Source organism: Hippichthys cyanospilos, chromosome 7 (genome assembly GCF_059441005.1).
Source record: "Hippichthys cyanospilos isolate Australia breed blue-spotted pipefish chromosome 7, RoL_Hcya_1.0, whole genome shotgun sequence".
NCBI classification, from domain to species: Eukaryota; Metazoa; Chordata; class Actinopteri; order Syngnathiformes; family Syngnathidae; genus Hippichthys; species Hippichthys cyanospilos.
This window is the reverse complement of record NC_142375.1, coordinates 15,362,290-15,376,407: the sequence shown is the minus strand read 5'-3', so window position 1 is coordinate 15,376,407 and position 14,118 is coordinate 15,362,290. Positions and strand designations below refer to the sequence as shown.

The window sequence follows — 14,118 nt, the reverse complement described above, 5'->3', positions numbered from 1 at the left end:
GCACGTGTGGCTAAAGCCAAACTGTGGCAGGGTTTTTACTTTCTGGACCAGATTTTTCAATCTCTAGTGTGTATAAACAAATCAATGGCAACAGATTTCCCCCAAAAGCTGAAACTCATTATCAAAATATACTACCAGCAATCTTGAGGAGCTCACATGATGACAGCGATGATAGCATGTGCTGTAACACAGCACTGGTTATTCTTGAGTCGATCCCTGATCTATTCATCAATATAAAAAAAGAATTAAAAAAAAGTCACTGCTCAACATAAAACATTCGATTAATTTTCACCAGGACCTGTTAATAAATTTAATGCGACAAGTGGATGAGGTTCTTACTTTAGCTACTGCTAAATGCTATCTTAGCATTTGGCTTCATAACAGTTCAACATTACTATTCAATGCATGATCCAAACTTTTTTTTTTTTCCGCTTGGTCCCAGTGTAGTCAAATTTGGTTCCCCTGCACCAGCAATTTTAGTTGACCCGCTTTTCTGATTTTGTGTTTGTCATACGTTTCCATACACCCCACAACAGTTGCTGTATGGTGATTTAAATGAGTCTTTCAGTTGCTTTTTTTAAATGCCCCGCTGTATGAGTGGTCATTGAAGGCATCTCAAATCAGCCATGAACTTGTGCCAACTAGCACTTTTGCAAAACTCGTTAATAGACCTGAAAATCAATTGGCACAGCATACCTATCTGTTCCACATGGAGAACGGACTACCAAAAAATTCTACTTGCTATTTTACTTCTTTTTCAACAAGGAAGCAGGATAGTTCTAGTAACTGTACGACGTGAACATGAATGTAAGAAGTTTAAGTCAGAAGTTAAACTTCCCAAACTGAGGACTGCTGCTTTTTAAAAGGTACATCTGGCCACACTACAGCTGTACATAAGAGTGTTTTAGTACGGGTGATTCAATACTTTATAAATGTGACTGTCTAAAACAATTATGTCTGTTGAAATCATTTTTTTTTAAATGCTTGAGCAGAATCCATCATTAATTTAAAATGTGTGATAATGGGAAAAACAATGATAATGAAGATATAAACTTTTTTTTTAATAACACAAGATTTTAAAAACTAACAAAACTAAGGGGTCACTTTCGTCAATTCCAATGCAAATAAATCAAATATAACAAAACCCAACATTCCTAAGAGAGGAGTCAACCATGAATGTCTGCCATGAAGCAGTGGATCCAAATGTCCTGGTCTTCAACTTTGGTGTCAACTAAATACACTGTCAATTTGCGTTCCCACAGTTGCTCGACCTCAGACTCGTCTTGTACACTTTCGACGTGGGCCACGAGCGCTTGCTTCTCCACATGGTTCCTGAAAACCAAGGATGCCTCTTCTGACCACTGGCACTTTGGCACACCTGCAGGGTAGAGGACAAGTTGCTTAGTGTGAAAAACATAATTTGAATGAGATCAGGCACATTTGCAATAACAATTCAAGATTTAAGCGTTTTATTGTCATATGCATAGAAATAATACACAATGAAATTCTTAACCTGTTCACTTCCCCGAGCAAACCACATTCCATAATCAAGCAAATAATAAAGTAGGCAATAAAATAAAAACAAACAAAAAACAGTAATAGAGCAATAAGGGCAGCAATAATGAACCACTAATTTTTTTTTAAATAATGTTCTACATTTTCTATATTGTTGAAAACGTACAAATTTGGTTCTGCCACCCACTCTAAAAAGTATACAACTCACCTGCCAGCTGTGCAGTGATGGCCTGAAAAGGCAGCTGTCGAAATTCCTCAATCAGGGGTTGGAGGCAAGAGCTGCGAATGAGCTCGTGTTTTCCATTATCCAACTCGTAAATGGAAATCAAGCCGTTGGACAGAATGCCCTTCACAACTGCACGGTACCAACTAGGTGGAGGGAGTCAAAGATCAATAGTTAGGTGTAAAAAAAAAAATATAAACATACTGTATTCCCTGCAATGGTGCAGAACTCAAGCAACTACCTTTTGTCTATTTTGGCTGCATAGATCTCTCCAATCTTGATGTGCTCAACTGTGGTGCTCACAGTCTGGTTGTAATAGAGCATCATCTCTCCCATCAACACGACCAGTTTATGCAGGTCCTGCCACGGCTGCAGCACAAAGTAACCAGGGTGGCAAGCAGTTGGTACATGGACATCCATGTTCTGACCAGGCTGAAAAATACAGCACAAAAGGAAATGTAATATTTAAGTGATGGTGAATGAATGGTTGGCTATATACTCTTTGAAGATCATGCTGTTGTTCTGTTATGCTGTGGTCCGAAACAACATTTGTGTTATGCCCGAATGTAACAAAACATTTCACCTTTCTTAAACCCAATCCACATGTTTTGCATTAGAAAAACATCAAATAAAAATGCCTCAATAAAAATGTACCAAATGAATTGAGGTCTCAAGTTTCAATATATTCAAAAACGTGATGCCTTTGTTATTAGGTGTCCTGACAATTGTTTTTAAGTCCTTAAATTGAGTTGAGCTGCTCTAACGTCACAAGAACGTTTGATTACCCCGATATTGATTCTTTGCAAAACTTTCTTCTACTCCAATTATACTAGAATCATGTCATTCGTAATTGGATAAAATTAATGACGATTCATTTGTGTAAAAAAACACACTCATCCTCATACGCACCATGGGGAGCTTTAGCGGTGGGGGCATCGAGGTGGTTGTTTCTGCTGAAGATGAGTCACTTACATAATTTGGGCTGCTCACAACCAATCTCTTGACCGAAGCACTGCAATCTAGAGATTGCAGAAACACAAAACAGAAGGAAGCATACAAAGAAATTGCTTAAATTGGCTGGAAACACGGTTATTAATTTTAGTGCACATAGTAGTTTGTTGATACTAATGTGAGCTTGTTAATGTCCACACTACCAATGGCTGTGCAGCTTTTTGTGCTGTTGAGTGTTTGCCACACTTCTGCGTTGCTCAACTTGTGGTTGATGCTTTGGTGCACATCTTCGTGGTCAGAATTAACAAATAGATGCATGTGCACAAGTGTACCCTCTTTTTGCTCCTCTAACATCAAGATCTATAAAATTTAAAACAAACAAAACAGGTGAATACATCCTTGAAGACCCAGAATAATGGGCTCTCCCTTTCCAATAATTAATAATACAGCACATAGAGTTACTTACACCTCATCTCCCACATAGTAACACCTGTCCGGGAAATACTCGCTAATATGTAGCTTACCTTCATTTTACAGTCAGCAACGCCCAGGACAGCAGTCTTCAACCATGAAACAACTTCTTGGCTCCATTCTCCCTCAGGAATGGCCACACCAGCCAGCCGACATCTGATGGCCTGAGAAAAGTGTTCATGAGCACCAGAAATGCTACTGATAATATAGTTTGGACCAGATTTTACCCCAAGACAAACACATCTTTTATGAAGCATTCTGGTTCTTAAATGAAGAACTGTTCACATTTTGAATACATAAAAGTGTATGTGTTCAGAAAAGTTCTTTCATTATCATGAATTGCAGAGGCTTTGCACTTCCTCAGAGAGAAGCCTTCCTGTAAATGGAAGAGAAAAAACTTCTCCATGGAGACAAACCTGCGGCGGGATGCGGCTGAAGTCTTGGATGAAAAACAGGGGTAGCTCTCGAAGTTCAGTGACCTCAAGAGTTACCGTTACACCCAAATCCATCAAGAGAACTTCAACGACCCTATTGCCATGAACGTTAGTTACCTGAAAACAAGGACATTATAAAAGTATTTCCTCAAAAAGAAACATTTTTTTTTATTTGGTTGAAACCCAAAAAGTCAAATCAAAAGTGATAATAATGGACTAATGAGCTTTATCAAATACAGACAACATGGGTACAATTTCTCAATTGTTTACTTTAACCCCTTCCAACTAATGACATTGACATTAGGTGAGGCTATGTGACATCTGCAAAATACATTCAGCTTGGAAACACATCAAGTTATGATAAATCAATGGAATAAAAGTGCTTTTAATAGAATAGAATGCAGGATAATAGAAAAGGGGCATACCTCTGCTCTGCACCATTTGTCTTTGTAGCAGGTCACACACATCTTGCCATTGAAGGCTTTGGAAACCAAGTACTCAGATGTCATCTGATTGAAACAAATAATCAATTCTTAAATTTAAATACCGTGTTGCAGATAATTTGAGCAGGTGTTTCTTCCAAAACCACATTTGCAGAGGCTCTAAACGAGAGTCCTGGAGCTAACTTAGCTGTCCTTTAGTCAAGGCTGACCTACCAGGGAATGAAAAAATGCTTTTGTTTCCTCCAACAACTTGCTGAGTCTTGCAGTTCCTCTGGAGGGCAGCTGGCAAAAGATGATGCCATCTGTGGAGATATTTGTGACCCATACATCCTTATATGTAGAACTCACCTAAAGGCAAGAGATAAATGACATTAAAGTCTGAAAAACACACAACAAAAAAGTGCTGACACATTTTTACATTCTTAGTCAAGGGCATTGCTACACAGAATATAACAATAAATCTGTCTAGTTTAGGCTATTTGTAGACATGCTGCAGATTAGGCATGGGATGAAAACCGGATTCGCAATATATTGTGGTTTTAAAAGCTGTAATTTCAATTCTGTGATATTTTTGCACAAGGTTATCATACTGTCAGAATATGATATCGTTCCATGCCTCATGCAGAATGCTTTCAAATCTGTTTACAATTGTAAAACTCAACAGAATTGAACTGTCAATAACAACAAGATTAGATATGGCTTACAGTTAAGGGGTTATTCATGGTTTTGTCCTGCAATGCCTTTAAGCAGACAGAGTTTAAGTTGATGTCATCATCTTCTGAGGTGTCGTAAAGCAATACTTCAGGCAAGTCAGTGAGGTGAGTAGAACCTAAAATCTCCATGAGCAAAATCTTTCCATCCACAAACTTCTCCAAGGCAGACAACACCAAAGGATGAGAGCTGAATGGGTCTAAACCTGAAAAGATTTGAAAATGGTGGCGCACTGACCAAACACTGAGGTTAAATTTATCCATGTTTCATCAATGAAAGCATTTGGAAAAGTAAAATATATTACGCCTCATTTATTCAACAAAGCAACATAGAGCCTAATTGTCTACTTGCACTTACTGTATCCATTTTTGAAACCACACCAAAATTGTTACATGCACTCCTTATACTGATGATGGTGGTTGTGTCAGATCAATGTAAATCACCACACACACCAATGGTGCACAAGCCATAACCTTATATAGACAACAGATGTACTTGTAAGATGGAAAATCTTAAAAATTCTCTGTGAATGTTCAATCATGTATATACCTGCCAGCCTAACATTAGTGGCTTGGAAGGGCAGCGAAAGGAAGTCATGGTGCAAATGAAAAAGATTTTCTCTTGGGGTCTCAACAGAAAATCCATGGTCCACATAGTAAACCTGGTGAAAGGGCAGCAAAAAAAAAAAAAAAAAAGTGTCTCTTTGCAGTGGCTTTATAAATTTCCATGCATTTAAAAAGGCCACTTGAGGCGCCTCCAGTCTTATCAATATTTTAATACCTTCCTATCATCATCATTGTTAACTTTGCACATCAAAAGCAAGCAAAAAACCTTTATAGTTAACCAAATAGGTTACCTTGGCACTATTGCGGGTCAAATCAGTGACCTGGGCTCTGGTCACTTCACTGCCATTTTTCTCCTTAACTGCTACCAGCTGACCAACAGAAAGCTCAGAGAGAGACTGGAGGTTGGAGTTTTGTTCATAGAAAGATTGCATAGAATCCTCCAATGCCTCCTGAGCTTTGGAGTAGCCCTCGCCAACATACCTGTACAGGGAAAAGACACTCTTTTCACATAAAAAAAAATAAAATAAAATTCTGATTCACCTTGTGTTAATTTCTCTGAATCAGCTCTGTCTATCTTAACAACATAAGCGCACGGTGAAAACTTTTTTTTCTTTTTTTTTTACTGCTCCGCATTACTTTGTGACCTTTTCATGTTTATTCAGAACTGGTTGTTAATTTACAATAGCGGTTCCTTTTTTTCCGTGATGTACTCCCCCCACAACAAACCAGCAAAAAGCATTTTGAGTTTACAAAATCAAAAAAATATTTAAAAGAGTGCAGTCTGATTTATTAAACTTGACAACAGTTTTTTTGTGGTATGTCGAACTAATCCAAACGAAAAACTAATAACTTAAAGATTTGCGCACACAAAAAATGATCAACTCAGTGTTGTCCTTTGGTATCATAGTAAATATTCTCAAAAATAATTACATTCATTTGAAATATAATTTGCCAGTTTTTATTCAACTTTTTTATAACGGGGAGACTAAATGTTTATTCTAGTATAATGAAATTGAATAGGACGACAGTGGCAGAGTGGTTAGCACTTTTGCTTCACAGTTAAAGAGACCCAAGTACCCTCCTGTGAGTTTGCATGTTCTTCCCATGCCTGTGTGGGTTCTCTCTTGGTTCTCCGGCTTCCTCCCACATTCCAAAAACATGCATGGCAGGTGTATTGGTCACTCTGAATTGTCCTTAGGTGTGATTGGATGCGTGAATGGTTGTTTGTCCCTGTGTGCCCTGCGATTGGCTGGCAAACAGTTCCGGGTGTCCCCCGCCTACTGCGCAAAGTCAGCTGGGATAGGCACCAGCAAGCCTGTGAGGCTGCGACCCATGTGAGGATAATCGGCTCTAGAAAATGGATGGATAGGAGGATGAATTTGAATAACCTAATGAAAATAATAATTTTATGAACTTGTATTTTCCTCAAAAACTTACATAATTTAATTACAAGTGTAAAAAGATTTTTGCTTGGATACTTTAAAAATATATTTTAAAATCTCACATGACCCCTGGACTGGCTTCACATAGCCCTGCTTGAGAACCACTAATGTAAGGTATTAAATTCAACAAATACATTTGGGTAAAAACTGCGGACCTTTCAAAATAACAGATAACCTACAAATAAGTTAACATTTATTGACAAAATGTATTTTTATTGATCATGTAATTTATGCAATACTAATGTGTGACATACCTTATGGTAACTGCATTACTGCTTTTGGTGTCAGTAACCAGCACAGAGGGGTACTGCACTGAAGGATGAACGAGACAGGCAGGAATTACAGGTCCAATAACAGCCAGACCAGACGGTAGTTGGTGACTGCTTGTCTGATCAGTCTCCTCCAGATTTACTCTTATGGGCTTATACAGGATGGCCTGGTGATCCAAATAAAAAAATAAAACCATCAATAGTTTCTCTCCTTACCTCACCATCAAATTACTCCAAAAACAACCTGGTGACATCGTGCATGAATGTGACGTTCCAAATGCCCTCTAAACGACTTACCTTCTTGTTGTCATGCAGAATAGGGTATTCCACAGTGCATAGGTCCGGAAGGAGAGGTAATTTCTCCATAACATGCTCAGGGAATGGGGCCTTGTATGCCTCCATGAAGAGTTTGGGCAATGCATGGACCCAGAGCCCATGACTGTACTTGGATAACAGTTCCTTTATTCTGTTACACACATCAGCTGGCAAAAGAGCTGCACAGGACTTAACGGCGGGACAAGTGGAAGGAGCAGCGTTTGGTGACAATGTGAACTTTTGTGGTGGTGAATATTCAAAAGTATGGCAGGGAGGATTTGAGGTAGGAGAGTTAGTTACTGGAGGACATTCCCATGTAGATGCCAAAGGGCGAGAATTTTGTTTTGGGTTGACAGTAGTTGTGGCAACATTACTTGAACTGACTGCATGTCTACTGCACAACTTCTGTGGTGCCGCTAAAGGTGTCAAATGATCAGTGGGCTGTGAAGCCATACAGAGGCCTGGCTTAGCTTTGGCTTCTATGCTGACAAATGTAGGTTTTGGAACTGGGGACACTGGAAGTTGGTCAGAAGTAGATCTCTGTGAGGAATTTAAGGTGGACATAGTGCTCGAGTTGAAGGAGAATTTTGCGGGGTCTTCAGACAGGCTGCTTCTGCGAGTAGTTGAGGAAGGCAGAAGAGGGTAAACCAGGCTATCACCTCTGTTGCTGCCTGATTTTTCTACCTTTAAAGACAAGAGGACCACATACAGTATATTGAAATATTGATTAATTTCATTAAAATCAGACTAAATTTTGAACAAACAAGCCTTTGGAAATAAAACACTGATAAGTACCACAACACATTTATACACTCACCATACAAATGTGTGTCCACTTTTCCAGGTCATTGAGTACCTGAGAGGGGAGCTCTTGATTGTACATTTTGATGAAGACACTCGGCAATTGAGACATCCACAGCCCAGAGGAGTACTTTTTCAATAGCTGGATTAATCTTCTCTGCACCAAAACCTTGTCATTCTGCATTAACTGTGTGTAGAGAGAATTCTTAACCAAATCACTTTTCATGCATCCTACAGGATGAAACTTTTATTTTATTTTTTTTATTTAAAAAGCTCTCAACTATATTGGTAACTCAATTCAAGGTGTCTTAATCTCTTTGTTCCTTTCATGCACTCCCAAACAATGTCAATCAAAACTGTACATTTAAAATGTAAGAAAATACGGCTCTTGCAAGATTCATTTTAAACCATGGCATAATTGAAGAAAATTGTTTTAATCTGTAAATTAAATGTTGTTTGAATCCAAATCTCTTTCAATGTGTAGTGTGAGTTTTAAACTTCCAAAACAGATGGTAGAAAATGCAAAGCAAAACCAAGGAAAGCATTTTCTGTACCTCGGAGCTGTGGGATCTGTAGACTTGTTCAAGTGGCTTTTCTGCAAAAAAATTAACAAAAAAATGGATACCGTACATCTCCTAGTAAAATTCTAGTTTTTTTCCCCCTCATTTTCAACGCCCAAATTGGGGGGGGCTACTTATCATAGCATAGCTCAAAACAGACCAATTTTCCCCACATATCTGTGTTTAAATAACATCAATTTGAATGTTAAATAAGTAAAATTTTGTCATTTAAAAGGCTTAAAATAATAAACTATATCCCTAAATCGATACAGTGTGCATCCGTTTTAGTGTTTGCACACAGACATTGCGAAAATATACTTTTGTGGAAAGCCGCCTAATTGCCTCTTTTTGTCAACAACGAGGCTGTAAGGATAATTCTATCAACGGACTTTGACGCACAATATGAAAGGAAAGACTTGATTTGTCTCCTTCAGCCCTTGAACACATGTTAGCAGGTGGTGGGTGCAAAAATCTATTAAAGATCTATTAAAAAAAAATATACGAACCTTTCGGTTTTGGGGGAATTACCATTTTCTTGGGCCTGCAAAACAAAAATAGAATTAACATGCTTAGCCTTGCCAATAATTACATAATCTAGAGCAAAGAGAAAATGTAAAAATTCAATATGAAATGAATAACTAAGTTAAGAAATGGATAATCAAATATTTAACCAAATGTTATTTTACAATTTAAAGCAAAAGTTCAATGTAGCCAATGTAGTTCAATAAGGTGAGAAGCAACCAGAGATGAAGGTGGTAGATATCTCACCTGTCAGGGACAGTTGACCGTTTCAGAGCCGGTTGAGGAGTAGGCTGTCTGTGTTCTGTAGGTGGAATTACGCCTGCCTGCCTGCTTATAGAGGAGAACATTTGGTTATGCTGCTTTATTTATATTCCACAAACAGAAAAGTAACATTAACAAAACATTAACCAAAAGCTGTGTTTAGACTCATGGGGGCACATATTGTATAGAAGAGTGGTTCTGAAAGTGGGGTCTGCGGACTCCTGGGGGTCCGTGAAATAATTTAGGTTATAAATAAATTTTAAAAAAATTGTAAGAATCAATGTGGGTTCATTTCATTTTATATTAAATTGTAAAAGTACTCATGACTCTTCAATAAAGAAAAATTCAACCAGTTTGATATATATTAAAAAATGCAATCACTTTTAAATTTGTCAAAATGTGAATGATGTTTACATTTACTTGCTAACGAGGCGATGAAGTCAGCAAAGCTAAAAAGACATTTTATTTTATAACGCTGCTTTTGACTAAATATTTGGCAGTGACATGTTTGGTGGAAATTGTTATGAGGAGGTGTGTAATTTGCAGTTTTTATTTTATATACTTCAGTATGGCGGGAAAAAAAACAAGTATACTTGTTGTCAAATTAATATGTTGGTGAATACAAAGGTGATGTATGTTTGGCTAATTTTATTTTATTTTTTTTTACCTGCAAACATTTGCAAATGGGGTCCTGGGAAAATGTGCTTTCAGGGGTCCCTGACTCCAAAAATTTTGAAAACCCGTGGTATAGAACACATTATTGTAGGGTCATGTGCCAAATCAACACTCCCCCAAAAACTCTGAAAATTTTAACCAAGCCCATTTTGATGAAGCTTTGTGTACTTGTTGAAGGTGATGGCGCAATGCTATACCTCAAATTTTACATCAGTCAGAGTAGGGGTATGATCAAACATGTCTATAACATACATTTGAAGGTATGGATACTTTTTTTTTTTTTGCTATTAAACAAATAAAAATGTCTTAAAACATTGTTTTAGAGAACATGATGCATTACTTATTGAATGTTATTTTTTTAAATCAAGATTGCGTATCCACAACATCAATTTCAAGGTCAAATTATTGCTCAAAAGGTCATTTGATAATCTGGAAACGTTGTTGAATTTTATTTCCAACAATATCTCATTTGTGAACACCAATAGAATAGTTCCTAAGCTATAAGGGTTCAAAATGAAGACAGCCAAACCCCTTTTCGCCTAAAAAGTTCCTTTTTGGCAAGCCAAAACTACTACTACTAACATCTGCTTTGATTGACCTAAAATTTCAGGCAATCACTATCAATAAGTATACTAAGTTTCATTAAAATCAAATTGGCTTTAAAAACATTATTGGCTTGGCTTCCCCTGTTAAGTATAAAAGGGCTTTAAAAAACACACTCACATTAACTATGACAAAAACACAGAACCGACACATTTCCCCGCCATAAACTATTGAATGGTGCTAGCCCAACAGCATGTACCTGCATCTGATATCACCTGAGGCACTGAAGCCTCTGTAGCCACCATGTGGTTGAAAACGATTGGCTGGCCTGAACGCGCCGCCACCTGAAGGCTGCCGTAGAGAAGACGTTGGCCAACCTAAATGCAGACAGGCAGTCATTTGGAGCAAACAAGCAGAGATGGGAAATTCAGGCCCGCAAAGTGAAAACCTGCCTCAGTTTGGCTTTGGTTGATTGAAACGTGTGAGTAAAGCCAAACTATGGCATGGTTTTTATTTTCCGGACCTGGATCCCTCATCCCTGCAAAAAAAGACACTGTAGAAAACTGCTTGAAAACAAAACCCCCTTTTACTTTACAATTGGATAAAAGATATTAGCAAAGTGAGACTAGAGTTAACAGTTTCTTTGAATTGTACATTATAAGTATGTCCTACCACGATGCATGTAGGGGTCAGAAGCTTTGCGTCTCATCCTACAGTTAATGACTTGAGAGGATCCTGATTTTTTAGAACTCTTCTGTCGTGCCACCAGCTGAGCAATGTGTGCTGTCTCACTGCATACAGCAGCAAAGCATCTCAACTAGAAAACAAATTGCAAATGAGTGACTCATTCATTTTCTGTGGGACACTTTACTCTCAAACGTTAAGACTGAAGGCAAGTGAACAGGAAGGTTCCCAGCAACTTAGCAACATTAGTAATTAAGCTGAGTTTGATTTCTTAATAAATTCTTATTTCATCAGTGCAATATTAACCGTGGGACTGTGCTTTGTTTCATGCTGCACAAGTGTATTTTGCTTTAAAAGTTTTGAGATTTAGTTTCACGTGATTGTGATGAACATTGGCATCAATATAACTGGTCTGTTAGTAAAAATTAATACACTAAAATTCTATCCATGGCCAGCTATGATCTTAAAGAGTGAGCAATCGCAACCAAAATCCAGAGCACATTCCTACATGCCCACTTGAACCTGTCACAAAAACAAAAACAATGAGGCAATAAGTGTAAATGTGAAGACAGATGAGGAAATAAATACAAAAAAAATAATATTGTGATGATTGTTGTTATATTTTTACAGGTTGGACAAGAATGGGAATACGCATGTGGTTTTTGGTGGCAAGTTGTAGTATTTAGAAAATTTAGGAGCACTAAAGAGTTTACTACAGACAGCTCTCTAAATTAATTAAAAAATAAATAAATAAACTCTTACTTCTCCATTGCGGTAGTCCAACCGCACCACAGACTGTATGCTTCTGAGATAGTCTTCCAAATTTCTGAAGCCCAGTTTCCTGAGAGGGATATTCTCTCCACAGAGTGCGCTGTACTCCAATTGCAGCCTGCGAATATTCACACCCTCCTTGCAGGACTGGAGTACAGCCCGCAACATTTTCTTGATGTACTCGCTGTCTGACATCCTGTTTTGGATGAAATGAAAAGCAAGTCAGATCAGTGATACCAAATTAGTGTGACCTGAGAGATCGTCAGGTGTGCCGCAGGAAACTTTACAATTTCATTTAACTGGTCCAGCAATTGTTTTTTTCTGGTTGGTGGGCTAGAATGGGGGTCCCCGACCTTTTTATCACAACGGACTGATCAATGCTTGAGATTTTTGAGAGACCAGACTGTTTATCTTGTGTATAGCAAAGATATAAAAAAAATAAAATAAAAACAACTTATATCTGCTTTTACAGTGGTCAAACCAATAACTTAATACGTTTCAAGAAGATGTAAGAGTACATCATCTTAGCAGAGGTTTAGATCACTAACCACATCATTTACCACACCAGGGTTCTGCGGAGGACACACAACCGCGTCAGGGAAAATACTCATCCACAACACAACCTGTTTAAAATGCTGTCATCAGGCAGGTGCCACAGGAGCCTGATGGCCAGGACTGTAAGGCTGGCTAACAGCTTCTACCCACAGGCCATCAGGATTCTGAACGAATCCCTCACACACTAATCTGCCTCACCTTAAGTCACTCTACGCCATGAACACATGCACCTTACAATGCTGCACAGTGCAGGAATGCTAGTAACTACAAAATATTTTGCACTACATGATATTTTCCACTATCATCCTCAAATGTGTATACAGTGGACCCCCGCTATATGAAATGAATCGAATGCCTTTTGATTAGCACTTGTGATGCTGGCCAGAGTTACGAGTTATGTGATTAAAAACAGTTGCTGTCCTCTCCATTGATTCCATCTCCAACTTCGAATACTGAGCGCTACACTCTCGTACCAGTTGTGAGGAAGTCTTTTTTTTTTCAGCTTCACCCGTTTCAAGCCCTAATAAAAAATCAGAATATTTACTAAAAACTAAACTACAGCTGTTCCATTTAGAAATTCATTTACACCAGGTTTTGCTTATCACTTTGTGATCTTTTAAAATGATTAGATTAAGGTACACTGTCATAAAACCAAGGACCAAAGTGGGTGCCTAATTTTAATGTTAGGATTAGCCTTAATCACTCAGATTTTGTTTTAGTCTGTTGAATTAAAAGTATGACAATCGTCTCGGAAACACATTCATGAGCCATATGAACGCTGATGCAAACTCTTGCGAATGTTCTTTATGGCAATTGATCAAAACTGTTGTCGTTCTGTTGCAACGAATTGACAACGAGAGCAATTCGTGCAGCATGTGCGCAACCTGCTTCCAAAAAGTTTTGGGCCTAAGGGAGCCAATCTTCCCCCCCCCCCCAACTACGATTGATAGTATTTTAGCGTAATAAAACACGGTGTGAACGCTAATGTTGGCTTCTCATTTATTGCAGTAGGGCTTCCAATGTTAGATAATTTTAAAGAAACAAAAAAAAGAAACAAAACACGATTTACGATTAAACTACGCCATTATAAATATTCGCAGAAGGTGGCGGACTGAAGATGCCCAGAAGCACAAACACCTAGCAGCTAACGAGTAGCCACTTTTGATATAGTGGCGTTCGATGAAAAAAAACATTCTTCTCGTCTCGCCATGATCATTTTAATTACTTGGATTTGCGGCGAAACTACAATACGAAGAGATATTCGTGCCAAAATTACCTGCAGTAGTCGTAGCCGACGCGTCACTTGTCAGTGTGGTCTCACGTTCGCAAACTAATTAAAGCCAATTAGGCAGGCACTAGGACCATGTGTCTCGCCCAGGAAGCAAGTTGGGATGAACTTTTGGCCT

The 14,118-nt window shown here is 38.2% G+C and overlaps 1 protein-coding gene across 1 annotated transcript; it reads right to left on the bottom strand.

Annotated features, from left to right (window-relative positions):
* Positions 1–1,040: 1,040 nt before the first annotated feature.
* Positions 1,041–14,098, bottom strand: tdrd7a (tudor domain containing 7 a). The gene is made up of 22 exons (XM_088420528.1): positions 13,989–14,098; positions 12,149–12,353; positions 11,375–11,519; positions 10,962–11,079; positions 9,470–9,550; positions 9,208–9,242; positions 8,696–8,736; positions 8,158–8,346; positions 7,323–8,024; positions 7,011–7,192; positions 5,605–5,794; positions 5,298–5,409; positions 4,742–4,953; positions 4,251–4,385; positions 4,020–4,103; positions 3,577–3,711; positions 3,214–3,324; positions 2,893–3,049; positions 2,648–2,757; positions 1,980–2,170; positions 1,724–1,884; positions 1,041–1,378 (listed from the first exon to the last, which is right to left on the bottom strand). The coding sequence occupies exons 2-22, from the start codon at positions 12,350–12,352 to the stop codon at positions 1,167–1,169; spliced, it is 3,507 nt and encodes a 1,168-aa protein (XP_088276654.1). The 5' UTR covers position 12,353; positions 13,989–14,098; the 3' UTR covers positions 1,041–1,166.
* Between the last annotated feature and the right edge of the window lie 20 nt (positions 14,099–14,118).